The sequence below is a fragment of the Bubalus bubalis genome, chromosome 13 (assembly GCF_019923935.1).
Source record: "Bubalus bubalis isolate 160015118507 breed Murrah chromosome 13, NDDB_SH_1, whole genome shotgun sequence".
In the NCBI taxonomy this organism is placed as follows: Eukaryota; Metazoa; Chordata; class Mammalia; order Artiodactyla; family Bovidae; genus Bubalus; species Bubalus bubalis.
Genome location: NC_059169.1, coordinates 363,626 through 390,018, shown reverse-complemented (window position 1 = coordinate 390,018; position 26,393 = coordinate 363,626). Strand labels below are relative to the sequence as shown.

The 26,393-nt window shown below is 58.8% G+C and overlaps 1 protein-coding gene across 1 annotated transcript; it reads left to right on the top strand.

Annotated features, from left to right (window-relative positions):
- Positions 1-328: 328 nt before the first annotated feature.
- Positions 329-14,101, top strand: GRK1 (G protein-coupled receptor kinase 1). Its single transcript, XM_006076612.4, has 7 exons — positions 329-1,136; positions 5,044-5,171; positions 6,465-6,622; positions 7,294-7,377; positions 9,582-9,706; positions 11,337-11,538; positions 12,651-14,101. The coding sequence occupies exons 1-7, from the start codon at positions 447-449 to the stop codon at positions 12,947-12,949; spliced, it is 1,686 nt and encodes a 561-aa protein (XP_006076674.2). The 5' UTR covers positions 329-446; the 3' UTR covers positions 12,950-14,101.
- The last annotated feature ends 12,292 nt before the right edge of the window (positions 14,102-26,393 follow it).

Genomic DNA, 26,393 nt, shown 5'->3' with positions numbered 1-26,393 from the left:
TGGCACACGGTGAGGAAAACCAGCCAGGTGCGTGGACTGAGGTTCCTCCTGGGCCCCGTGTCCCCACCAGGAAACAGATGAGAGTCTGGCCTGTCTGTTCAGGCCAGCAGGCTGGACAGGGCGGCTCCCATGAGGCAGGGGCTCCAGGCTCGTGAGGTGGGCCTGGGCCCCACGTGTCCTTCCTTGCAGGAAGCAGTGGGCAGCACGGCCTGGCTAATCCGTCTGCGAGCAGCTTAGGGATTGTCTTTTTCTGGCACCTGCTTGCTGCCCTGCACGTCCTCCACTCTGGCCGGGATTTAGCCCAAGCTGCGTCAGCGGGCTTCCCAGGGCTCCCACCGCCCGGCCAGCCTCCCGTCCCGAGGGCGGGCACAGGCCACAGGCCAAGGGCGGCGGATCAGTCCGGCTGGGGACGCAGGAGCCGGACGTGGAGAAGGCCCGGTGCCGGGATGGATTTCGGGTCCCTGGAGACGGTGGTGGCCAATTCAGCCTTCATCGCGGCCCGGGGCAGCTTCGACGCGAGCAGCGGTCCGGCCTCCCGGGACAGGAAGTACCTGGCCAGGCTCAAGCTGCCCCCGCTGTCCAAGTGCGAGGCGCTCCGGGAGAGCCTGGACCTGGGCTTCGAGGGCATGTGCCTGGAGCAGCCCATTGGCAAGCGGCTCTTCCAGCAGTTCCTGCGGGCCCACGAGCAGCACGGGCCGGCCCTGCAGCTCTGGAAGGACATCGAGGACTACGACACGGCCGACGATGCCCTCCGGCCGCAGAAGGCCCAGGCCATCCGGGCCGCGTACCTGGAACCCCAGGCCCAGCTCTTCTGCGGCTTCCTGGATGCGGAGACGGCGGCACAGGCCCGAGCGGGGGCAGGGGACGGGCTCTTCCAGCCCCTGCTGCGGGCCGTCCTGGTGCACCTCGGCCAGGCCCCCTTCCAGGAGTTCCTGGACAGCCTCTACTTCCTGCGCTTCTTGCAGTGGAAGTGGCTGGAGGCCCAGCCCATGGGCGAGGACTGGTTCCTAGACTTCAGGGTGCTGGGGCGGGGCGGCTTCGGGGAGGTGTTCGCCTGCCAGATGAGGGCCACCGGCAAGCTGTACGCGTGCAAGAAGCTGAACAAGAAGCGGCTGAAGAAACGGAAGGGGTACCAGGTGGGCTGCGCTGCTAGGGGTGCCTGGGTGGGGGTCGGTCCCCTGTGCCTCCTGGTCGGACCCGCCTGTCTGCACAGCAGCCGAGCGCCTGGCCAAGGCCGTGGGCACGGTGAGGCTCCACGCTGGACCTGCGGCTCGGCTCGGCCAGCTATTCTGGGCCGGGCCGGGTGGCTGTCCTCCGCAAAGCGCGGCCTGGGTGTAGCTGGCAAGGGTGCTGTGCCAGCTTCCTCATCCTCCTCGGTCTGTCGGTGCCCCCATGAGACGCAGCAGCCAGTGCCAGGGAGGCTGGATCGGTTCCCCAGACCCCTTCCTCTGGCTTCCCGGGACTTCCTGGTTGCACAGCGAGGAGGCTGCCCAGGGCGTCCCTGGGGCCAGTGCGGGGAAGCTGGGGCGCCTAGCTCAGCGCTGCCTGGGTCCTGGAGGGGGCAGGGGTGCACAGGGGGCAGAGGCCCCCCAGCTCTCCCTCTGGCATCAGGCTCCATTCGGGTGGGATCAAAGTGGCTTAGTGTCTCGGATACTCGTCTCCGGCAGCGCTCCGTCTAGCGCCGGTGTTCCCGTTCTGGGGCAACAGCAGCCCCCCCCGCAGCACCCCGCCCAGGCCCCTGATGGCACTCTGCCCGATGGACTCTGGGGCAGCGGTCATCCTCGGGGCCATCTACCTGTAATCTTAACCCAGCTGTTAGGGAACTAAGCTGCTTCTCTCCCTTGTTCAGGAAACTTACTGAACTTTTACAGTAAAATCTGCCTAAGATCTTCCCATGCAGTGGAGAGAAAGGGCTTCCGAAATCAAGAAGGGCTCTTGTCCTTACCCAGCACAACTTTTAGAAGCACTTTAAACAGACTTCATAGGGTTTTAAGATGAGTATAGAAAGTGACTAGGGGTGCGGGGCTTGGGAGGGTGCTGGCCAGTGGGCCTGGCTGATCTCCACTGTCCAGAGGCCTGGACAGGAGGAGAGGCGGGTCTGCAGAGGCGGAGCTGGAGGGAAGGCCAGTGCTCACAGATGCCCAGGGACCCGCGTGACCTCAGGGGCATTTGCAAGGCTGATGGTGGGAGCCCACTTGCTCGAGGCTCCAGGAACCCTGCAGTCCCTGCACGTGACGGGTTCCTAGGCTGCACCCTGTCCCTGCGAGATGGGGCCTGTGAGGCACGTCACTCAGTTACTTACAGCTGCTCTGCTGCAGCTGTTCAGTCGCTCGGTCGTGTCCGACTCTGCGATCCTGTGGACCGCAGCGCGCCAGGCCTCCCTGTCCATCGCCAACTCCTGGAGCTTGCTCAAACTCACGTCCATCGAGTTGGTGATGCCATCCAGCCATCTCATCCTCTGTCGTCCCCGTCTCCTCTTGCCTTCAATCTTTTCCAGCATCAGGGTCTTTTCCAGTGAGTCAGTTATTCTCATCAGGTGGTCAAAGTGTTGGAGCTTCAGCATCAGTCCTTCCAATGAATATTGAGGACTGGTTTCCTTTAGGATTGACTGGTTGGATCTCCTTGCAGTCAAGGGACTATCGAGAGTCTTCTCCAACACCACAGTTCAAAAGCATCAATTCTTCAGCACTCAGCCTTCTTATTGTCCAAATCTCACATCCATACATGACTATTGGAAAAGCCATAGCTTTGGACTATACAGACTTTTGTTGGCAAAATGATGTCTCTGCTTTTTAATATGCTGTATAGGATGGTCATAGCTTTTCTTCCAAGGACCAAGTGTCCTTTAATTTCATGGCTCCAGTCACCATTGCAGTGATTTTGGAGCCCCTAAAAAGAAAATCCACCATTGCTTCTACTTTTTCTCCTTTTATTTGTCATGAAGTGGTGAGACCAGATGCTATGATCATAGTTTTTTGAATGTTGAGTTTTAAGCCAGCTTTTTCACTGTCTCTTTCACCTTCAAGAGGCTCTTTAGTTCCTCTTCACTTTCCGACATTAGAGTGGTATCATCTGCATATCTGAGGTTGTTATTTCTCCTGGTGATCCTGATTCCAGCTTGTGCTTCATCCAGCCTGGCATTTCATGTGATGTATTCTGCATATAATTTACATAAACAGGGTGATAACATACAGCCTTGTGGTACTCCTTTCCCAATTTTGAACCAGTCGCTCTGTTCAGTTCAGTTCAGTTGCTATCGTGTGTGACTCTTTGTGACCCCATGAACTGCAGCGTGCCAGGCCTCCCTGTCCATCACCAACTCCCAGAGTCCACCAAAACTCATGTCCATTGTGTCGGTGATGCCATCCAACCATCTCATCCTCTGTCGTCCCCTTCTGCTCCTGCCTTCAATCTTTCCCAGCATCAGGGTCTTTTACAATGAGTCAGCTCTTTGCATCAGGTGGCCAAAGTATTGGATTTTCAGCTTTAGCCTCAGTCCTTCCAATGAACACCCGGGACTGATCTCCTTTAGGATGGACTAGTTGGATCTCCTTGCAGTCCAAGGGACTCTCAAGAGTCTTCTCAACACCACAGTTCAAAAGCATCAATACTTTGGTGCTCAGCTTTCTTCACAGTCCAACTCTCACATCCATACATGACCACTGAAAAAACCATAGCCTTGACTAGATGGACCTTTGTTGGCAAAGTAATGTCTTTGCTTTTTACAACCTCTAGAGATCAAATTGCCAACATCCGCTGGATCATGGAAAAAGCAAGAGAGTTCCAGAAAAACATCTATTTCTGCTTTATTGACTATGCCAAAGCCTCTGACTGTGTGGATCACAATAAACTGTGGAAAATTCTGAAAGAGATGGGAATACCAGACCACCTGACCTGCCTCTTGAGAAACCTATATGCAGGTCAGGAAGCAATAGTTAGAACTGGACATGGAACAACAGACTGGTTCCAAATAGGAAAAGGAGTACGTCAAGGCTGTATATTGTCACCCTGCTTATTTAACTTATATGCAGAGTACATCATGAGAAATGCTGGGCTGGGAGAAGCACAAACTGGAATCAAGATTGCTGGGAGAAATATCAATAACCTCAGATATGCAGATGACACCACCCTTATGGCAGAAAGTGAAGAGGAACTAAAGAGCCTCTTGATGCAAGTGAAAGAGGAGAGTGAAAAAGTTGGCTTAAAGCTCAACATTCAGAAAACTAAGATCATGGCATCCGGTCCCATCACTTCATGGGAAATAGATGGGAAAACAGTGGAAACAGTGGAAGACTTTATTTTTTTGGGCTCCAAAATCACTGTAGATGATGATTGCAGCCATGAAATTAAAAGACACTTACTCCTTGGAAGGAAAGTTATGACCAACCTAGATAGCATATTAAAAAGCAGAGACATTACTTTGCCAATAAAGGTCCGTCTAGTCAAGGCTATGGTTTTTCCTGTGGTCATGTATGGATGTGAGAGTTGGACTGTGAAGAAGGCTGAGCACCAAAGAATTGATGCTTTTGAACTGTGGTGTTGGAGAAGACTCTTGAGAATTGCTTGGACTGCAAGGAGATCCAACCAATCCATTCTAAAGGAGATCAGTCCTGGGTGTTCATTGGAAGGCCTGAGGCTAAAGCTGAAAATCCAATACTTTGGCCACCTGATGTGAAGAGTTGACTCACTGGAAAAGACTCTGATGCTGGGAGCAGTTGGGGGCAGGAGGAGAAGGGGATGACAGAGGATGAGATGGCTGGATGGCATCACTGACTCGATGGACGTGAGTTTGAGTGAACTCTGGGAGTTGGTGATGGGCAGGGAGGCCTGGCGTGCTGTGATTCATTGGGTTGCAAAGAGTCGGACACGACTGAGCGACTGAACTGAACTGAAAAAATATATCTGCAGCTCCATGTTTTATTGGGACATTTTCCGGTTGGTGGTGCTTGGCTGTTGGGGCGATCTTTCTCTCCTGCCTGAACCCGGGGCCCCGCTGTTTGGGGTGGTCTTTCTCTCCTGCCTGAATCTGGGCCTGCTCTGCAGGGTGCGATGGTGGAGAAGAAGATCCTCGCCAAAGTGCACAGCAGGTTCATTGTGTCTCTGGCCTACGCCTTTGAGACCAAGACGGACCTCTGCCTAGTGATGACCATCATGAACGGAGGTGACATTCGGTAAGGCTCCTCTCGGCCTCGTGGGAGCAGGGCTGGAAGGGCTTGGCTGACTGTGCAGGGTCTCTGGGGCCAGAGGGGCTGCTCCCCACATGCTGAGAGTGAGTGGCGAGGGGGAGAAGTCCTGTCCTCATTGAGCCTCTTCTCTGTCTTCTGTTTGCTGGTCCTTGAGGCGTCCGTGGTCTCAGTGAGATGTGGGGGCTCCGGGGGCAATGGCAGAGCTGGAAGCACGGCATGAGGACGTTGGAACTGCGGCTTGGCCGTCAGCCCGTGGGGAGGACCAGGGGGTCTGGATTTGCGGGCGATCCGGGGGCCTGACCCTGGGCTCTCATGGGAGAAAGGACCCGCCGGTCAGCTGGGCAGCTCGGCCACGCTTGGCCAGCGCTGGTCTGTGCGACAGGGATAAGGATAAACACCAGTGCTCCGTGGCTGCCGCGGAGAGTCAGCTAGGGCCTCTGAGACACTTAGGGACTCACATGTCCCTCCCGAGCGTGCAGGGCCATTGCTGGGCCCCGGCCTCCGTCTGGGCGCTCCTGCACTGAAACTCGGCTGGGTGAATTGTTGGTCACCCTTCCAGGTGAGGGGCTGAGGCTCTGGCTGAGCTGCCTGTGCGTGTTCATGGAGGAGGAGCCAAGGGTCTGGAGTGTGCAAATAGCAAGAGAGCGACCTTGACGCTCTGCGTGCCTCCACCGCCCACCACGCCCTGCAGGGTGCTGGGAAGGCGCTGTGACGTCCTGTGTGCGCGGCCCTGCGCTGCGCTGGGCACTGTGTCGGCCTGTACACGGCACCGAGCTGCACCGGGCAAGGCTGCCAGCGCCACCCTGCCCCATCGCAGCCTCTGCCGCACCACGCTCCGCTGCTCAGCGCGGTGCTCTCACACTGTGCTATGTTGTTCTGCACCATACTCCAGTAACCAGGCTGCAACCCATGCTGGAGCTAGGCTCTGGGTCAGCCGCTCGCGTCGAGCGGGCCTCGGGCTGCTCACGGCCTGCCTGCACCTCCCTTTGCCTGGCTCCTCTGCTGGTGGCTTTGGGGCCCGTTTCCCAGCCCTGTGGGCCAGGGCCGGAGGGCGGGGGTGCGGCTGGGAGAACCGCCTGCTTCTGCCGGTAGTGGCTCTGGAGAGGGAGGAAGAGGACGAGGACACCAGGGCCGGGGTCCCGGCTCTGCCGTAGGCTCCTCAGGCCGGGCGGCCTCAGCCCTCACCGTTTCCCCAAGATTTTACTTCCCGTCAGAACTGTGGGCCCGTGGCTTGTGGTTGTGCCAGAGATGCACGGGCTCCACGCGGTCTGCCCCCAGGTACCACATCTACAACATGGACGAGGACAACCCCGGCTTCCAGGAGCCTCGTGCCGTCTTCTACACGGCCCAGATCGTCAGCGGCCTGGAGCACCTGCACCAGCGGAACATCATCTACCGAGACCTCAAGCCCGAGAACGTGCTGCTGGACGACGACGGTGCGGCGGGCTCCCTGCCCTCCTGCCTCCCCTCCTGACTCCCCTCTCCAGCCTGACAGGTCATCATTAGGGGAGGGACCAGCTTTGATAAATGCTGGTTATAGTTCCACAGCACAAAGACCCAGCTGACGTCTGTTAGTTGTTCGTTCAGTGATTATCCCCAGGGGAAATCTGGAGCCTGACTGGGCACCCGGGGCTGCAGGGGTCGGTCCAGGCGTCGGGAGTGTGTGGAGCTGTTAGTAAACAGTTAGGGCTACAGCCAAGTCCCCGCCCATCACTTTCCTTGCCTCCTCTGTGAGGAGTCAAACCGGGCTTCTTATCAGAAAGCGACTCCAGAGGCTGAGGCCTCCTGTAAGTGACTTTAGGGCCCCCTCCCCATCAGAGGCTGGACGGACACCTGACGTCCCCATAGGCCGAGGCTGCAGAGCTCGCGGAAGAGGCTGGCTGGGGGCCGGGGACCTGGACTCCAGCTGCAGGTGCTGCTGGACACCCCCGTCTGTCCATAGCGAGGAGTGGGGTCTCCCGTGTGTGCCTGTGCCATGCTTGTGCACGTGCGCGTGCCTGGTGTGCATGTGTGTGTGCAGAAGCTGGCCAGGGTTCCCGCGGCTCCAGGAAGACCAGGGCCTCTGTTCGTGGGGCTGTAGGTGACCTGAGCTGTGTTTGTTCTCCAGGCAACGTCCGCATTTCCGACCTTGGGCTGGCCGTGGAGCTGAAGGAAGGGCAGACCAAGACCAAGGGCTATGCGGGGACCCCAGGTGAAGGCTCTCTGGGGGCGCAGCCTCTCTGGGGGTGGGGGCAGGGCCTGTCCTGGGGTCCTGTGGCCTGGGGTAGGGGGCATGGTGAATGCTGGGGTGGCGGAAAACTGCTCCCTCATCCGCAGAGTAGGCAGGGATACAGCCGGGGGCCTGCACAGCTGTGCGGAAGCGGCACCTGCACCCACCCTTGGGGACAGAAGCTCCCCAGCGCCGCCATGGACAGAGCCTGGGGTCCGTGCTGAAGGCGGAGGGGCAGAGGGAGGGGGCGCTGGGCGGGGGCTGGGCAGGGGCTCAGCTGTGGGCATCCTGGGGGGCAGGCGGGGAGATGGCCTCGGGGGGTCCCCGGCCCACCCCTCCCCACCCCACATGGCCACGGGGAGGCTGTGCAGTGGGGGCTGCCCTTGTCCAGAGCGTGTGTGTGTGTTCACGCGAGCGTGCCTGTGGGGTCCTGCCCCCATCCCCTCTTTCCCCCGGCGGGTGGGAACAGAGGCTTCACAGCGGGGGACGGGGTAGGGGTCTCACCACTGAGGCCCCTGGGGGCCGCTGGGCACCGAGACTCACACGCAGACTGCCGCGCCCTCCATGCTCCTGACGGCCCTGGGTTTCTGCAGGCTTTCTCGGTAGCTTTGCTCCTCCCGTTTGCTCAGCTCTGGAGAGAAAGAGGGGCCCGGGGCTGGGGCCTCTGGGTTACATTCTGTCCTATCCTGTGCTCTCAGCTCCTTTGGGGGCTGTCTGTCCCCACGGTAGGTCTTTCTCATCTAGGGCTTTATTTAGGTAAAGGTTCTGTCTTGAATATTCTGGACCTTGGACCAGATCTCTGAGGTTCCTCCCTGGGCGTGAGTGTGTGAGGCAGACGCCTCTCGCCTCTTCCCGGGAACCGCGTCCTTAGGAGAACGCCACAGGGGCTCCTCCCCGGGGCCAGGACCCTGGTGGCTGGACCGCAGGTGTGGCCCGCCCCGCCTGCAGGGAGCCCTGCTGGCCGCCAGGGGACGCCAGGCCTCGCCGGGCGGGCGCTCCGTCCGCGGGCTGCGCTGAGCCGGGCCTTTGAGGTCAGGCGCCGGGTGTGGCCGCGAGCAGCCCCGCAGGGCCTGGGGTCAGGGGTGTCCAGTGAGGCCTCACGGAGCCCGCCGTACCTTCTTCCCCGGCCCCGCTTCCTCCAGCCCGGGTCAGCCGCAGTCCACCCAAGCGGGGACTTGCATGGCCGAGCAGTGGGGAGAAGGAGACGGGAGGTTCCCCCCGAGGAGCTGACACCCTCCCTGTTCACTCCTCGCCCCCCATCGATCCTTCTTTCATGCGGCGACTTTCACCGTCGCCACTGAAGACCGCGCTGCGCGGAGGGCAGGGGCCAGCGGGCTGTCTGCCGCAGGGACGCTGCGTCTCCGGGGCCTCCTCCTGGACGTTTCCATGGAGAACAGTGGTTGGTGAACGTGTCTTTCTTGAGTCTGCGGCACCTGGAAGGCAGTGTAATTCCCTGATGGGAGGCTGTGTTCGAGGCCAGTGATTCTTCTGAACTTGACCTGCAGCCCCTGGGAGAATGTCCTGTGGTCACATCCCCCTTGGGAACTGGCCACAAACACGGGCAGACCCTGCAGGACTCAGAGAGGCTGGAAACAGACACACGTTCAGCTTTGGTTTGGAGGGACATCCAGTCATCCAAGCACAGAAGCCCCCGACTTCCCGAGCACCCCTCTGCCCCAGGAGTGCCCAACGGGCCCCAGATGCTGCCTGTCCACCGCCCCACGTGCCAGGCTGGCCTCCGCACCGGGCATGCAGGGTTGGAGGTTGGGGTGGGCTCCAGGGTGTCCCCTTCAGCTGGTGGGTCCCAGTTCCCCAGAGGTGGAGCGCACAGGCCACCAGCGTCCAGTCCGCTCTTTGGACACTGGGGCTCCGGCTTCTCCTATTGTGCCCTTTTGGGTGGCAACTGAGCGCCTGCCTCTGACCACAGCCCCGCGAACCTGCAGACCCCTTGTGAGCCTCAGAAGCCCAATCCATCTGCCATGGGCACCCAAGTGGGGCAAGATCCACCCTGGGTGGGAGGGTCTCTCCTGGGAGCGGCTGTGCCTAGGGGACACTCAGGACAAGGGGGCACCTCCCAGGGGGCGGGGCTCTGCCCCATGTGTCACGGTACAAGGACCCTGCTGGCTCCAGGGAGACGGGGTGTCTGCTCCTCTTGCTGGCTGCTGAGTCCCGCTCTTCCTGCCCAGGGTTCATGGCCCCTGAGCTCCTGCTGGGGGAGGAGTATGACTTTTCTGTAGATTACTTCGCGCTGGGTGTCACGCTGTACGAGATGATCGCGGCCAGAGGGCCCTTCCGAGCCCGTGGAGAGAAGGTATGGGTGCCGGTGGTCCTGTGTGTGTGTGGGTCACGGGGGCAGCGTCCCCCGCTGACCTGCCTGTGGCCCTCCGTGGGGAAGCACTGGGTTCTTGGGGCAGGTCTGCCCTGGGCAGGAGGGGGACATGGTGACGTCATCCCTGGTCTCCAGACGCCAGCCCTGCCCCAGGAGCAGCTCGGCCTGGGGGCTCTCCTCCCTGGTGCTGACTGCAGGCCGTGCTCCAGGCACAGCAGCGTCCCTGGGTGTCCTGGGGCAGTAGGCACTGAGGGGCTCTGGGCCGGGGAGGCCCACTCCTGCCTGGGGCAGTAGGCACTGAGGGGCTCTGGGCCGGGGAGGCCCACTCCTGCCTGGGGCAGTAGGCACTGAGGGGCTCTGGGCCGGGGAGGCCCACTCCTGCCTGGGGCAGTAGGCACTGAGGGGCTCTGGGCCGGGGAGGCCCACTCCTGCCTGGGGCAGTAGGCACTGAGGGGCTCTGGGCCGGGGAGGCCCACTCCTGCCTGGGGGCGGCCCGTCGCCTCCCTGGGGCGCTCTGCGCTGCCCAGCAGGGCTGTAAGCAGAGGCCTTCCGGAGGCCCCGTCTGTGTTCAGAACAAGAAGAGCAACGCAGACTGTCCTGTGGGCTCCACGCCACCCAGCTCGGAGCTGGGGCTCGGGGGCTCGGTGTGGACGGCACTTCAGACGAAGCTCATCTGCTGTGCCCGCGGCCCCTCGGCCTGCCTGGAGGTCTCAGCTGTCCGCCTCTTCTGCTAGACCACCCAGGGGCAACCCTATCCAGTCCCTGCGCCTCTCCCAAGACAGTTGGGAGAACAAACCGGGTCCCCCAAGAGTGAGGACCTCCCCTTGACAAACACGTAGGGCTGTTCTGTGTCTGCACCTCTGCCTTGAACCAGCAAGTCTCCCCGACCATGGCTCAGAAGAGCAGCAGGATGCGGTCCACGCTGGCCTCGGGACTGAAGCCCCCTCAGGGCCTGTGCTAACCCCATAGCCCTGCCAGGGTCCCTGTGTTCTGGTGAAAACCAACATAAGGAGCTTTTATGAGAAAGTGAACTATCCTGGTCTATCCACTCTCTGGTCCATCATGGTCCCTCCAAATGTTCTGTGGTCCATCCTTGCTCTGTTCAGTGGTGAGGGGCCCTGGATACACCCACGACATGGACAGGTCACGATGGATGCAAGAATGTGGGCCCGGAAGAGTGACTCTAGAAGACTCCACCCCCGTGAAGGTTTAGGAGTTTCAGGAAGGGCAAATCTGACCGACAGGGAGAGGCCTGGTCAGCGTTTGGCTGAGGTGGGGTAGAGAATTCCGGGGCAATTGTCAGGGAGCTCCCTGCTGATGGAGTCGCTGGAAGTGGCCCCTATGCCCTGGGGAGCTGGCTTGAACTGTGGCCCCATGGACCCTGTGGACGCCTGCCCATTAGAAGCTAGAGGGGAAGGTCGTAGGGGTGCAAGTCTCCGCGTTCAGGGTTTTGTGCCCTGACAGCGAGGCTGAGCCGGTTCCTGGGAGGGTGGTGTGCGCCCCTCCTGAGGCTGGGCCGCGGTACAGCTGTGTCTGCAGCTGCGGGGGGTGCCGGGCGGCGGGAGGGGCCCCGTGGAGTGTCTGGGCAGACGGTGCTGCGCCCGCCATGCAGGTAGAGAACAAGGAGCTGAAGCAGAGGGTCCTGGAGCAGGCGGTCACCTACCCTGACAAGTTCAGCCCGGCCAGCAAAGACTTCTGTGAGGCACTGCTGCAGAAGGACCCTGAGAAGCGCCTGGGGTTCCGGGATGGCTCCTGCGATGGGCTCCGCACGCACCCCCTCTTCAGAGATGTCAGCTGGCGACAGCTGGAGGCTGGTACTGCCTGTGGGGGGCTGGGGCTGGGTGAAACCCGCGACCACTCCGTCCCGTGGGCATCCGGAAGCTCAGTGTGAGGCTGGCAGGGCGGGCGGCCTTGGCAAAACCCCCGCAGCATCCTTTGCCCGACGGTGCCATGGGCCCCATTCCCGCTTGTCACAACAAGCCCTGGACCGGACCTTCTCGGGTTGGGCCTCTCGGGCACCCTCGGAGGTGGCAAGGGTTGAACGGGTCTTGTTGAAGGCACCCTGACCCGCCTTTGTGCTAAGCACCCGAACCCGTGGCTGGGTGCTTCCTTTAAGGAACCCACGAGCCAAGTCAAGCAGGGTTTCTCCAGTCGTCATCCAACCCGAGTTTGCTGCCGGGTCTTTTGTGAGCAGGTGCAAGTGAGCATGGGCGTGTGCGAGTGTGTGCACTTTACGAGTGTGTGCACATGTGAGTGTGTGCATGTGTGTATCAGGGAGAGACATGTGGGACCCACCATACCCCCCGAGCCACATCCCAGGAGCTCGAGCCTGAGACCTCACGGCCCGACGCTCTCGTAGGAGTCACCTTTGAGGGAAGGGTTGGGTGGAGGCAGCCCTGGCTGAACTGAAGGTGCCGGCGCCCTGGGAGCCACCCAGACCAGCCCTGGGTGGAGTTGGTAGTGTGCAGGGGGCCCAGCAGCCCGAGTGGTCAGCACCCAGGAAGCTGGAGCTGGACTTTTGTCCTGAGGCCACACCCGGCTGGGCTGACTCGGCCCGGGGTCCATGCAGACGAGGGTGGGGCGAGAGGGCAGGCGTTTATCCTGAGCGTCCGGGTCCACCTGCAGGCCGGAGCCCAGTGCAGGGCCGGGGGCACGGCAGGGTGAGGGTGGTGAGGCTGGCACAGTGCCCACCTTTGTGACGGGCTTCCTGGGAGGGCGGAGGGGGTGGCAGGTATGGGCTGGGTTCTGATGACAGGAGTCCAAATTGGACTGAGTGTCCAGCCTTTCTCGGCACCCTGGGGGGGGGCGGTCTCATGGCTCGTCTCCGCCAGGGCAGCGTTGGGGGGGCAGACACACGGGGCTTTCAGCAAGCGGCCCCCTGGCCCCGGCTGTCGGCTCAGGCTTGGGGTCTCCTATCCCCCTGCAGGGATGCTGACCCCGCCCTTCGTCCCAGACTCCAGGACCGTCTATGCAAAGAACATCCAGGATGTGGGTGCCTTCTCCACGGTCAAGGGTGTGGCCTTTGACAAAGCGGACACGGAATTCTTCCAGGAGTTCGCCTCGGGCACCTGCCCCATCCCCTGGCAGGAGGAGATGATCGAGACGGGCGTCTTCGGGGACTTGAACGTGTGGCGGCCGGATGGGCAGATGCCGGACGACATGAAGGGCGTCTCTGGGCAGGAGGCAGCCCCCTCATCCAAGTCGGGCATGTGTGTGCTTTCCTAGGCCGGCCATGGTGCCCAGTGGGTCAGCGAGCCCTCCCACCAGCTGCTCAGCACAGGAGGAGGAGGCCGGTCCAGCCAGACCTCCCACCCCGGGTCAGGAGCGCCAGTGGGAAACGGTCCACTTTCTGGTACCATTTCGCTCAGAAAGGATCCAGTGCTGTTTCCCGAATGGAGTCCAACCTGACACACGGCTCTCCAGGGTGCTGGCGCAGATAAGCAAGCTGTCGGCCCCCAGGAGAGGGGCTGGGCTGGGGTTCGTGACACCTTCACGGCAGCTGGCCAGGCCCTGGCTTCTCAGGGCTGTTGCAGAGGTTGGCAAACCCTGGCCTCGGGGCTTGTGGGCCCCCCTGGAGAGGCCGGACTGGGGACCTAGCCCGTCTCCCTCAGTGCCCAGCTGCTGGACCTGCTACAGCCGCCAGACATGGTGGGGCCGGGCTGGTCCCCCCCTACACATCAGGGGTGCTGAGTCCCAGGCGTCCCAGAGGAGGGAAGGGCATAGGGCCCCAGGGTGAGACAGGCCGCTGGCCACCCTCCGGCTTCCCTTCCTCCTGAGACCGTCTCCAGCCAACGACACGTGCGTGCGGACCCGTGCGGCCGGGCAGCTGGGGGCAGAGCTGTCTCCCTGCAGGCCTGCTCCTGCCCCTCATGCCTCTGGGCCTGCAGAGCCTGGCCAGCGCAGGGCTGGTCTAGCTCTGTGGGGTGGGCTGCCTGATGGCCAGGGCAGGCCCCTCCCCGTCTTGAGCACCCCTCCCTCAGACCACGGCATGCAGTTAGTGCACCCGCCACCTGCGGCCCTGCGGCCTCGGGACAGCGTGATCCTGAGAAGTCGGGCCTTGGAGGCCGCGGCTCGGCCACTGGGAACCGTCGGCCCTGCCAATCTGGAGCCGCTTCCCCAGCGGGTGTGGGCAGATGGCTGTCCATCAACGCAAGAGGGCAGCCTGCTGGTGGGGATGTTTCAAGCGTGTCTTTGGCCCCTCGTGCACGAGGACATTAAAGCCCTTTCGTGATGAATAAACCTGCAGGATGGGTCTCTCTACTGTGCGCTGGTCACAGAACGTCCTGGAAGAACCCGGCAGAGGCGTCCAGCACTCCTGGTCTGTGACCTGGAACTGTACCCATACACTGACGCCGCTTTGTGTCCTAGGACAGGACGTCGTCGTCGGGTGGCTGTAGACCTCAGTTGCCTACAGCAGAGGCAGGAGACGCCACTTCTGGCCTTTCTCAACCATTTCATCTGCTCCAGGCCCCCATGGCCTGAACAGAATGGTTTAACCCTCACGGGCCGGGAGCGGCCTGACGGGGAGTCAGCATCCCCAGTGGGGCCCCCCTGCCTTCCTCTCGCGCTTAGACGGCCAGATAACTGGGGTACAGCTGAACTTCACATAAACAGCAAACAACTTTTTTACGTGTGTCCCAAATATTGCATGGGACATACACTAAAAACTTATTCAATACTTTTGGCCCAGCTGTGGCAGAGGATACACTGGACCTATGGATCAGCAGTTATTCCAGGAACTAGTGGGTCTGTATGGACACAGTCACAGAAGCCTCACACGGGACCTCAGCTGTCTCTCTCTCATGGTCTGCTCGGGGACCCCCACCCTGATAAAGTGACAGCCAGCCGCATGTAGGCACAGGCAGCAAAAGTCCTCTAGTCACCCCACTTTTATTTTAAAAAACTTTAAAACTTAAACTGTCACATAGAAAAAAATGAATCACCAAGGCCCACTCTGATGGCAGGCTTCCCTGCAGGGGCAAGGAGCCGTGCCCACCGGCCCCCTGCCCTGCCCTGCCCCCGCCCCCCCTCCCAGCCCCACCACCCCTCCCCGCCCCGTGGGCCCCCTCCCCGCCTCGCAGCCCCCACCTGGCCCCCCACCAGCACCCCCCCCCCCGCCCCCTGCTCCACCCTCCCGCCCCTCTCCAACCCTGCCACCACTCTGCAGACACCATAAGCAGTGCCCAAAGCACGAACTTAAACGCCCCATCGTGAGGCTGGGACTCTGATCCCTTCGCACTGTCATTCCCAGCTGAGCTGCAGGGACGGCCTCCCGTTCCGGCCAGTTGAAACCTCCGGGCCGGCTGAGGCCGCGGGGGTAGGTGCACAGGGTGGCTCCTGGTCGGTGCTCACGGTGATGTTTCGTGTGTCTTCGGGACCTCTGCTGGGGGCTATCTTGGTGCAGGCCCCTGACCAGGCACGCCTGGAGGGGTCTCGCTGTCACTCCAGCTGTTCCCCGCCGCGCTGGGCAGGGGACAGGCTATCCAGCCCAGATAACCGGGCTGCCTGCGGCCCCCAAATGCAGCAGCAGCAGCTCGCTCGTCTGCCCCGGGCGGGTGACCACTCCCCCAGGAGAAGCCCTAGTCCCTGGCTCCCTTGGCCCTCTGCACTCACCACGGGACCCCTGCAGGGAGCAGGCTGGGCACTGGGGCCCTGCAGGCATCCCCACGCCAGGAGCCCAAGGAGACACCACTCTTCCACCCTGCGGTGGGCTCTGACGAGACCTGTGTGAGAATGTCCCCCACTGCTCCCACCCCCACTGAGCATATTTCCTTATTGACCTGGAGAAGCTGAAAATGACTTCACTGAAACTTTTCTTTGTATTAATAAAGAACAAAAAATGCAATTTCTATCCAAGTAGAAATGGGTAAAAATAGAGTTTAAAAATAGGGATGCACTCTCTAGATTATGCTATGGTCCTGGTGCACACTCCTTCAAAATCACAAAGATGCACATGCAGATGCACACAGACACACACATACACACAAATACATGTGAACACATGTATAGACATATGTACAAACACGCACACATACATGTATACACACAAGTATACCATAAATACGCATAGACACACATACATTTATATGACACACACGTGCACACTCATGCACTCACATGCATACATATGCACATATATACACTCATGCATACACGCACACAATGCACTCATGTACACACAGGCACACACATGCACTCATGCACACACTCATACACACATGCATATACACACATGCACTCATGTACACACCCATACACACATGCACACACACACATGCACTCACGCACACGTGTGCACACATGCACCTGCATACACATATGCACACTCATGAACACTCATGCACACATGCTCACATGTATACATATACACATGCACACACATGCACACACACATGCACACTTTGTCCCCATCTCTCTCTAGATCCAGAGTTGCTGGCACAGCCCCATAGCCTCCATGTCTGCACACTGCTCTGCTCCCCATCTGGGCAGGTCCCGGTAGCCTGTCAGGCCCTACTGTGTGTACACAGGAGTCCCCTTTTTTTCTGAAACTGCGTCCCACACTTGTCTGAGTGGAGCTGAGGCCTGGGAGAGGCAGAGACACCTTGAAGGAGGGCCCCCCTGCCAGGGCATCTCCATGGAGATTCTGGGGCTATTCAAGTGATACGAGCTGATTCTGATAAACACAATAACTAACTAAACATAACTGCTAATAATCATGCAACCTGAGCTCAGCAAAGGCTGAGGTCACCTCCTCTTACTCCACGATAGGACCAGCCCCTCCGCAAGTGTCCGGAGCCACAGGTTGGGCCTGAGCGAAAAGCTAGCGTCTACCTTACAGGCCTTCTGCCAGCCAAGAGAAGAATAATTTGAAAGGAAAACCTCAATTTGAAAGCATAGAATTAAAATAAATATTAGCTAGGCTCTCAGGCTTTATGTAGACAATTTCAAATGGAGATTAAATAGGCTTGATTTGATTTTGGAGAAACCAAACCTCACTCCCTCAGTGAGAGAGAACAAGGAGTTTTGCAGGTCAGCCTCCTTTTGTCCAAGATGCAGGGCTGCAGGGAGAAAGCTTATCAAGGTCCAGGGCCTGAGATGATGGGGGCGATCAGCCTGGGGGCTCCCTGTCCCAGCTCCTCGCCAGGCCCTGTGGGTCCAGATCACTGGGGGTGGCCGCCTTTCCCTGGCAAGGCAGAGTTTGATAAGGAACGCGGACAGGAGGCCAGGCCTGCGAGGGGCACGGCTCTGCCCACACAGGCATCGTCCTGCATGTCCGAGGGGACAGCGGATCCAAGGCCAGGAAGGCACCCTCCCTCTGGGGAGTCCGGGGTGGGCTTCCCGTGGGGACTGAGCACCTGAAAGGTGAGCCCCCTGCTCAGGCTTGTTAGGGGCTGGGAGATCACCATTATAGGCTTTCTTGCGAAGCCCAGAGTGTTCGTAACTTAATCCATCCATGTCCCCGAGAGCATCTCCCGTCTGGCGCATCCCTCACTGCCTCAACGGGCACGGGTGGATGGGGTGGGCCTGTGTCTCCTGGCCTCCCGTCTGCATTATTCATCCCCAGCTCCTGCAGGGTGATCGGTTACAGGCATGCTCTGCGGTCTGCCCCACGCCAGCTCCTGGGCTCTGGACCAGGCTCCCACACATGCTCCCTCAGTGATGAGGGTCCCCCCAGCACGGGGCTGAGGACCCCTGCATCTGGACCCCACCAGGCCTGCGGCTGCCAAAGGGGCTTCCTGGCTGATTCGTGGGGGTCTTCTAATCCCTCTCTTTTCAGGGCTGGCCCTGGTTTCAGAGTCTGCTGACACCTCTCTGCTCAGGCAGATGGAGGTGATGGGTCTTCCTGGAACAGGGCCGGGAGGACCCCACGGAGAGGGGTGCGTCCAGCAGGGGCGCCTGCCTGGGAGGGAGCCAGTGTCGAGAGGGTGGGGCCGCCCTTACTCGCTCTCTGCGCACACGATATTACTGGGCGCCTGTTGTGAGCTGGACGCGGTTCTAAGCAGGGCCTCAGTGAACCCAGTTTCCTAACAGGACTGAGTGGACGCCTGGCTCACCGGCCCACCACCTCCACAGGCAGTGTCGACGGCTCATCCTCCCTTCTCGGGCAGCCGGTCACGCACTTTTAAGTCTCCTTGATTGTAATTTAAGAAACGAAGTTCTAGACTCTTCTTCCTCTGCACTGTTCCAGCTGGAGTCCGTGAAATCTACCCTCCGAGGAGGCAGGCCTGGGGAAGGGTGGACGGGCAGGAGCCCCTGGACTCTTCCTGTCTTTGGTTTCTCCAAAGCTGAAGCCCAGGTAACTGAGCGGCAACGGCCGCAAGGTGAGCGGAGGTCGCCCAGCGCTTGTGTCAGCCTCAGCCCGGCAGCTCCGTGTGGCCCCTGCTGTGGCCTGGACGCCCACCCTCTCTCCAGGCGGGGAGGTGGCAGCAACACCAGCCACCCGAGCTTGGTGGGGAGGGCGGGCGGTGCGGACTGAGCACCGCTGTGACGGAGCAGTGCCTAGACGGGAGCAGGGGCCAGCCAGACGGGTGTGGACCTCTGCTGTGGAGGCCACAAGGACTGGCCGGGCCCCAGAAAGATCAGCTCCGCTTCCTGATGTCTGGGGCTGCCCGCCCCCCCCACCCCCCCCCCCATCATCTCATCCATGCTTATTTTTGTCTCCAGGGGGAAAGAGACGCAGGAAGACCTCACCATCTGGAATCCTTGGACTTGATGGTGATTTCTCATCCTCCCAACAGCCCTGCTCCCAGGGCCCCTGGAAAGTGGCCCCCACTACAGGCTGGATGCAACATGGCCCCCTGAACCCTGCACCCCCTGCCCCGTCAGCATCCTTTTGGCCTGCAAGCCTGGTTCCCAGTCCTGATGCTCACGGACCACCCGGGCCCCTCGGACTTCTTCTCCCTCCAGGGGCTCTGGTTTGAGTTCCGGGCGCTGGGATTGTTAATGGCCCGAGGGGGTTCCGGTGGGAGATGAGGGCGCCACGCCGGTCACCAGGAAGCCTCAGTCTCCCCTGGGGCCGGGCCACACCCCTGGGGACCCCCATTTCTCCTCTCCTGAGGGTTCTCACGGCTGCTATCGTCATCGTCTGCCCTATAACACAACAGCACGTTTTATTTCTCCTACTATTCACCTTTCAAGTTCTTAAAGGGCAGGTCTGTATGACTCATCTTCATGGTTCTCTTAGTATCTTGAACATAGAGGAAATTCAGTAAATATTTGTTGATTGCATGAACAAAAGATTAAATGTCTGTAGTCAGGTAAATACACGCTTTCCTATTTGCAGGACGTAATTACACCTTGAAATGGGACTGACCTGGTTCATATCTTGTTTCTGCCACCAACCAGCTACTTGACTTCAGAAAAGTTATTCAAACTCTTAGTGCCTCGGTTTCCTCATCTGTGAAATGGGTAGAATATTGTACCAATCAATGAAGGCAGATGTGAGCGGGGTGAAGTGTCTGATATGTGTTCACCTAGCATCACCCTCGTCCCTGACTGCCGCCTGCCCATCCCAGCTGAGAGGTGAGTCCAGGTCGGCTCAGGGCCTCTGGATGAGACCCTCTGAGGGAGTGGGGACCTGAGTTCAGGTGAGGGCAGTGGAGGTAGGGAACCTTAGAGTCTTTAAATGTTTCACACACAGCAGGAAGAAGCCTGGTGCTAGGGATCATGACTGTTTTAATCAATTATCTTCTTGATGTCAGTAATAATTGGTCCAGACTCTGACTGTCCTCAGACCAGTAGAAGAAAGATTTCCTCATCTTCTCATAATTGCCTTTGCAAGAGCTAAATTAAATTATGTTTTAAAAATACCCTGATCCCAGACTATGGCTCCCTGCAGAGCTGGGCTGGACGCAGGCGTCCGCGGCCGAGGCGGGGGCACCAGGGTCGGTCAGCGCCTTTAGCCTCAGCTAGTGCCTCTGCAGCCGTGTTGTCTGGGCTCTTGTGCGGGCGTCTGGGGTGGATTCTAACGATGCCCGCCCCAGGTGTGCATGCCGAGTCTGCTCTGGTTACGTCCATCTGCCTCCTGGACCTCGGCTTCCTCACCTGGGTGGGGGGCTGGAGGACCCCCGATGGGGTGCCTTGTGGGGACCTGGACACCTGCCGTGCTCCTCAGGATCCCCTGCTCAGGGGGCCCAGAGACAGTTTCCAAAGACCTGCCCAGCTGCAGTGGCATCTGAAACTTCTGGCAGGAAATGTATTTATTGGAGAAGGTATCATTTCTGGTAACGCGAGCGCATCCTTTAAGAACGGTTTCAGCGGATCTTTGGAACAACAGGCACAGAATGAGGTCTGCATGGCTGTCTTACCACCTGCACCCCGTCCTGGTCTGCACCGTGGCCACCTTCCCTGGACCTGAACCTCCTCGCAGGCCTCCCAGGCCCGCCTGCTGCCCTGCAAGTGCCCTCCCAGTGACCCTTCTGAAGCGGGCTTGCCTGGACACTCCCGTAGGCCTCCTGCCGTCCCCGTGTGCCCGGCCACCCTCCTGGTCTGCCCAGGGTACCTTTCCCAGACGGCTGCCTGGCCCCATGTCACGCCCTCGGGGTGAGCAGGACGTTGCTCTGGTGGGGACCGGAGCTTCCTCTCAGCCTCACACCGTCCCCGCTCTGGTAGCAGGTGTGGCCACTCAGGCCCATCTTGCCCTCGGGTACCGTATTTCTTCTCCATTGTCCCTTCTTCTCCGAGGGCCCGTTGCTGTACGAGGACCTCTGTCCCCTCGTCCATCGGTCTTTCCCGAGTGAAGGGGACGGTATCTAGGATGCAGAGTGGCTGCCCATGCAGTGCATGCGGGGCACGTATGGGCGAACAGTGCTGCTTTTCACACTTACACACCGTGCACAGGTGGTGTTCCACTCGCTTCAACACCACTCACTCAAATTTTCGCTCCGCGCTGCCCTCGAGTTTTTCCTGCTGGTGTGTGCAGTGACCCTGGACCTGGTCGAGGTTACACACAGAGCCGTCTTGTGTGCAGACCCCACGCGCCAGGGCTTTCTCTCACAATGGAGCCCCTTCAGAACTACTGGGGTTCCTCACAGAGACTTCATTGACAGATATTCTGAGTCGATGGGTCTGGGTTGAGTTCAGGGCAGCAGTAAATCTTTTTAAAAAGATCTTTAGATGATTCTCTGGGCTTAGAACCACAGGTCTTGGTCATGTCCATAAGCAGGAATTGCTGGCTTCTAAAGAATCTGCCTGCCCACGCAAGAAACTCAGGAAGGAGTCGCGGGTTCAATCCCGGGTCAGGAAGACCCCTGGAGGAGGAAATGGCAGCCCACTCCAGTTTTCTTGCCTGGAGACTCCCATGGACAGAGCAGCCTGGCGGGCTGCAGTCCATGGGGTCTCAGAAGGGTTGGGCGTGACTCAGCGACTGAGCGCAGCGCAGCAGAGCAGACAGGGACCCACCTTCCTTTCCAAACAGCGATGTCAATGTGGCCACACCAGGGGAGCTCCCTTCCCGCAGATTCTCAGCATTACCTACCGTCCCACCTCTAACGCTCTGCCCATGACAAGGCCCGGGGTTGAAGAGGGTGGGGTGGAGGCGGGGCGAGGGCGGGGCGGGGCGAAGGTGAGGGGCGGGGCAAGGCGGGGCGGGGCGGGGCGAGGGGCGGGGCGAAGGTGAGGGCGGGGCAAGGCGGGGCGAGGTCGGGGGCGGGGCGAGGCGGGGCGCGGGTGGGACGCTGCGGCCAGACAGAGCTCACCTAAGGGCCCGCGCTCGCGGCTGGTCCTCGCGGCCCCGCGCCCCACGGTCGCTGTCGCAGCAGCGGGAGAGCAGCCCTGGGATGCAGCCGCTCCCGCCGCCGGTGCCCGGGCCCATGGCCCTGCTGGACACGACAGGTGAGCGCGCAGGTGAGCCGGGCTCCGTTTCTCCGGTGCCCGAGCTCCCACAGGCCCCCTCCCACCTCTTTTCTGAGGGTCCCGACCGCGCGGGCCTCTGCCGTCTCTTCTCCACCGTCTTCTACTGCAGACAGTAAAGCACGACCCGCACAAGCCGGACTCTGTTTTCATCCTTCCACCCAACTTCAGTCTCCAAAATTTTCTAGGAAAAGGTCATTCCTGGGGCCAGGTAGCTTCTTTCTCCTTGGGCTTCCCTGGGGCTGCTGGGCTCCCCGCGCCCTCTCCAGACGATTCCATAATTTCAAGGATTTCCCTCCCAGCCTGATGCAGCCAAGCCGGGCCTGGGACACAGGAGGCCAGCGCCTGTATTCTCTGCCGGAGGCCGCCAGGAGGGGGCTGTTTTCCCGACGGGGGAGGCGGGAAGACTTCCAAAGAGAAGAGGCTCTGGGATGGGTGCAGAGATGCCTGGGTCCTGAAGGGCTTCACAGACCATCCAGTAGGAAATGGGGGTTTTAACTCCCAGCCCTGCAAAGTCTTTTTAAAAACCAGATTAGTGATGTCACTTGATTTTTAAATGATAACCGAGGAATCAGGAGTTTTTCTAAAAGAAACAATTCTGTGACCAACACTCTCTAAAACCAAATGCAAACAGTTACTGATGCTAACAGATAGTTGTTATTATAGTTATTAAGTACTTATGGTTATTGCCATTATTATATTAGAATGACTTGATTTAAAAATAACATTTTAGATTTTTCTTCTGAGGAGGAACTTTAAATTTAAAAAATGCTAAGAGTTGGTTTTTTACTTAAAAATACTAAACATTAGTGTGGCTGGGATGGGATTATGGGTGTTTTCTGCCTTACATTTCTGGGTTCACACCCTTGAGGGTGTGTTCTGTGTAAAAGTGGAATAAAAGGGAAATTGTTGGCTGAGGGCATGTCCCTGTGTTGTGGTCCATTTCCCTGAAACAGTTGCTTTGTCCCCATGGCCGCTGTTAAGAGTAGATGATTAAATAAGCTCCTTCTTTCTGGGCGGCCTGGGCCCTGTCCGCTGGGAGTGGGTGGCTAGGTGACTGCCCCCACCCCACAACACTTTGTGATGCACCCTTCCAGCTCCACTCAATGAAGAAGGTGCAGAGGGCGGGACAGTGACTGGCTCTACTCTGTCCTTGGGAGGGGAGGCTGGGAGGGGAGGGGAGGCTGGAAGGGGAGGCTGGAGGAGGCTGGGAGGGGAGGCTGGGGGGAGGCTGGGAGGGGAGAAGCACTGGGCCGAGCCATCTTAATGTTAACACCAACCATGACCCTCTAGCTATGACATGCATCAAATCACGTCTAGAATCCTCGTTTATGCTCTCTCACTGCACCCTATAGCAGCGAAGCGGCAGGCGAGCAGGGAGTTGTCATTATCCCCACTTGCAGATCATTCATTCATTCAGCATGAAGCGATACAGGTGTGGGAACCCCATGTCAAGCAAGAGCGCCATGGCCCCTGCTCTCGGGGTCTCCTTCTGCAGGGCCAGGGGCTGGGGCACCTGCAGTCACTCAGCGTGTCTCCTCACTCAGCGTGTCTTCTCACTCAGCGTGTCTCGGGGCCTCCTTCTGCAGGGCCAGGGGCTGGGGCACCTGCAGTCACTCAGCGTGTCTCCTCACTCAGCGTGTCTGGCAGCCCCACAGCAGCTCGTGTAAATTGCCGGCACACTTACAAGCCTAATGGCTGAGATTTTCGCTGACAGTCAGGGCACAGCCTCACGGTGCTTCAGTCATAACGATGTGCATGTGAGACTCCTGCTGACGGGACGGGAAGGAACAAGTCAGGGAGTCTGGTTTTTTCCTCCAGCACAGACCACCCCCTCCCCTCCAAAACCTGACCTAAAAGTGCACATGTGTGATGGTGGTCAGGAACATGGCCCCCCGTCTTTTCTTGAACTCATTTCTTATTGTCTGATGTTTACGTGAAGTCCCAGGTTTATAATGCCGAGTGCAGGCTGGGATCTGCCGTAGTGTATCTCTTGTGCCTGGAGTCTGGATATTGCAGCCTGTGTCATTGAAACAAGGCCGCTCAGACCCATCCCTTCCCCGTCTGCTGTCTTCCCAGACCTCACGTTCCCTCAGAAGCTACCACACAATCCTGACAAAGAGCTGCTTGGGCCCTGTGCTGTTTATCATGTAGCGGTTTCACAGGGAAAGTCAAACTTGGGAAAATGCGGTGAAACGGTGCAGTTAGATTGAAGATGGTTCCAGGAAGCTTCACATGGTCCTGAAGGAGACGCCTTTGACGAAGCCTGTCAGGACGTCACTAACGGACTTGACGAGGCCCCAGAAAAACCATTCACCCGGTGGGTGCCCTCCTATACCCACTCATCATGCAGCTTCCTAAAGGGGCTGATCAAAGTAGAGCTGAGAGCCTTCGGAACCAGAGTGTCGTCGCAGGGAAGCGAGGGGTCAGCCAGATGGGCTCACGGAGCTAAGAGACCAGGTCCAACAGTTGGATCGGTGGTGTGAAACAGGCACTGAGATGTCAGTTAATTATTTTGAGCATAATGAATGTATAATGCATTAAAATAGTAAAAATAGCAAAACCCTCTGAGGAGGAGGGCATTTGATAATTTCGTCAAACACTTAGTCCCATAAAATTTTGTTTCCGGCATCTTCCTGCTCTTAAAACATGCTTTACAACCGAGATTGGTCTGGGCCCTCGGGAAGAGTGGTCGAGGGCGAGCATTGCCCAGGACACAGCACGGCTGTGGGCTCCCCTATGGGGCTCGGGGCTGGGCAGGGTGGCCAGCGCGTAGGAGAGGTGAGCCCCGGGCCAGCTGGGCAGGGCGGAGGCTAGAGGCCCCTCTGGCTGCTGGATAGCCCTGTGTGACTAGTGTGACTGTCAGGTCAATGTCCAAGCTAACAGCTTCGTTAATTTTCCAAACCGTAGAAGAAGATGTGTTTTTAACTTTTGCGTCCTTTATTTCAATGTGCCTGCCATGCTAAAGTTAATCACCCAGGACAGGATGTCGCCCGTGGGGAGGCAACTTTCTTTCTCTCACTCACCCATTGTCGAAGTGGCTTTACTTTTCCATGGTCTCTTCCCCCCACAAGACACCCCAGATCAGTCGTAACCGCTGACCTTTCAGTCTCCGGGGGAAACCAACTTGTACTTGAATCCTTGGTTTCAGGCTTTAAATATGCAAGGAAAAATAAGTGATTGCTTCTGCATGCTTGTGACTCTACCAGGAAGATGCAGCGAATAGCAGTGAATGAGGGAAAAGCCCTCCGCGGGGACCCCCGGGCCCGCTGGGTCCCAAAGGTGTGAATCGTCCACGCACACCTGGGCTGTGCATGCTGTGGACACTCCTCTCAATGGTTCACCCTCAACAGGTCTTACATATTTGCAATAAAAACTATCAGAAAATAGCAGTGAAAGAGCAGGTGAAGGGTGGAGGGCCTCCGGAATGAAGTGCCCTTCTGGAGAGCTTCGCCCCAGCCAGGCCAGTGGGTAGAGCAGTGTTCCCAGGCTGACCAAGCGATTCTGAGTCAGCACGTTGACTCAGGGTTTTGGGTAATTTATTTCTGAGTATGTGACAATCTGGTTTTGGGTGGCATGGCCTTGGCCTGCTGTTCAGCTTTGCTGATTGGACTCCAGACAGCGTGTAAATCTTCAGATGCACAGTCCAGAGCGGCGGAGGCGGGTGAGTGCTGCTGGCGGGGACTGGAGTCATCTGAGATGGTATACATGTATGTCACTCGTGTCCACCTCTGTGTGACCCCATGGATTGTAGCCCGCTAGGCCCCTCCGTCCGTGGGATGGTCCAGATCTGAGATGGTGGTTGTGGTCAAATGCACAGCTGCTTCCCCAGCGAACACACATACAAACCCATCGATTTTGAAAACTTTGGTGTGGGAAGAAGCACCACGCTTTTCTTTTATCCCATTTTGTTCTGGAGTCACAGGCATCAAGACAGCTAACTCTGCAACAAACAGAACATACCAGCCTGGCTGGGTTCTGTGTGGGTCTCTCATCGGCCCTCTGCCTGGCTGTCTTTGGCTCTGTTGTGTGGTTGTTGATGACCATGTAGGGATGGGAGTAACTGAGATTTGATTACGGTAATAATTATTAGTATTACAATTATGGTTATTGTAAACAAGATTTCTTGCCTTCCCTGAGACACGTGTGGGGAAGGTAGTTCCACACGAAACCCAGAAGTCAAGGCTTGGGGGAGGGAGGTGCGAGTGATGGAAGGGTTCCTTTCTTGCTTTCTTGAGTTCTGTGACTACAGATACCAGGGCATCCACAGTCGTGCCTTGCAGTCTGGAGATGTGATTCTGTTACCTAAGCAGAGTTTGGAGGTGGGTAGCCAGGGCTGTCTTTCTGCTCTGCCTCTCTCTGGGTGCGGCTTCCCTTGTTGAGGTTTCCTCATAGAGCAAAATGGCTGCAGGGGCTCCGTCTCTGTGCTCACACTCCATGCTGTGGGAAGGAGAAAGGCGGAGGCAATGGTTCCTTTAAGAGATTTCCAGTAGGTTCCAGCTGACACCCTTGTTGAGATGGAGACTATTTGCTGAGGATGTAATTACCCAGCAGAAGAGGCTGGGAAGTGCCACCTCTCAGCTGGCCCATTTCCACATCCAATAATGGGCCCCTCTGACAGGGGGAGAGGGAGGTGGTGGTGAGCTTTGCACACTTTTATACTTTCTGCGCCTCCCATTCGATGTCTTGTGAGTTTGGTGCTAAGCCGAGACCTAGAGGTGGGCCAGCAAGTGGGACCGGCTTGGGGTGGAGCCTGGGACAAGGGCGAACTCACAGAGCAGCGTGGACTCATGGGTGGCCCGGAGGGGGCGGGCGCCCT

What these genes read in the sequence shown, in the direction of transcription:
- GRK1 (XM_006076612.4), top strand. Translation starts at nt 447, where the DNA reads ATGGATTTCGGGTCCCTGGAGACGGTGGTGGCCAATTCAGCCTTCATC. An exon ending in ATGAACGGAGGTGACATTCG is followed by an intron (nt 5,172 to 6,464) that starts GTAAGGCTCCTC and finishes GTCTGCCCCCAG; the next exon opens with GTACCACATCTACAACATGG. An exon ending in CGTGCTGCTGGACGACGACG is followed by an intron (nt 6,623 to 7,293) that starts GTGCGGCGGGCT and finishes TTTGTTCTCCAG; the next exon opens with GCAACGTCCGCATTTCCGAC.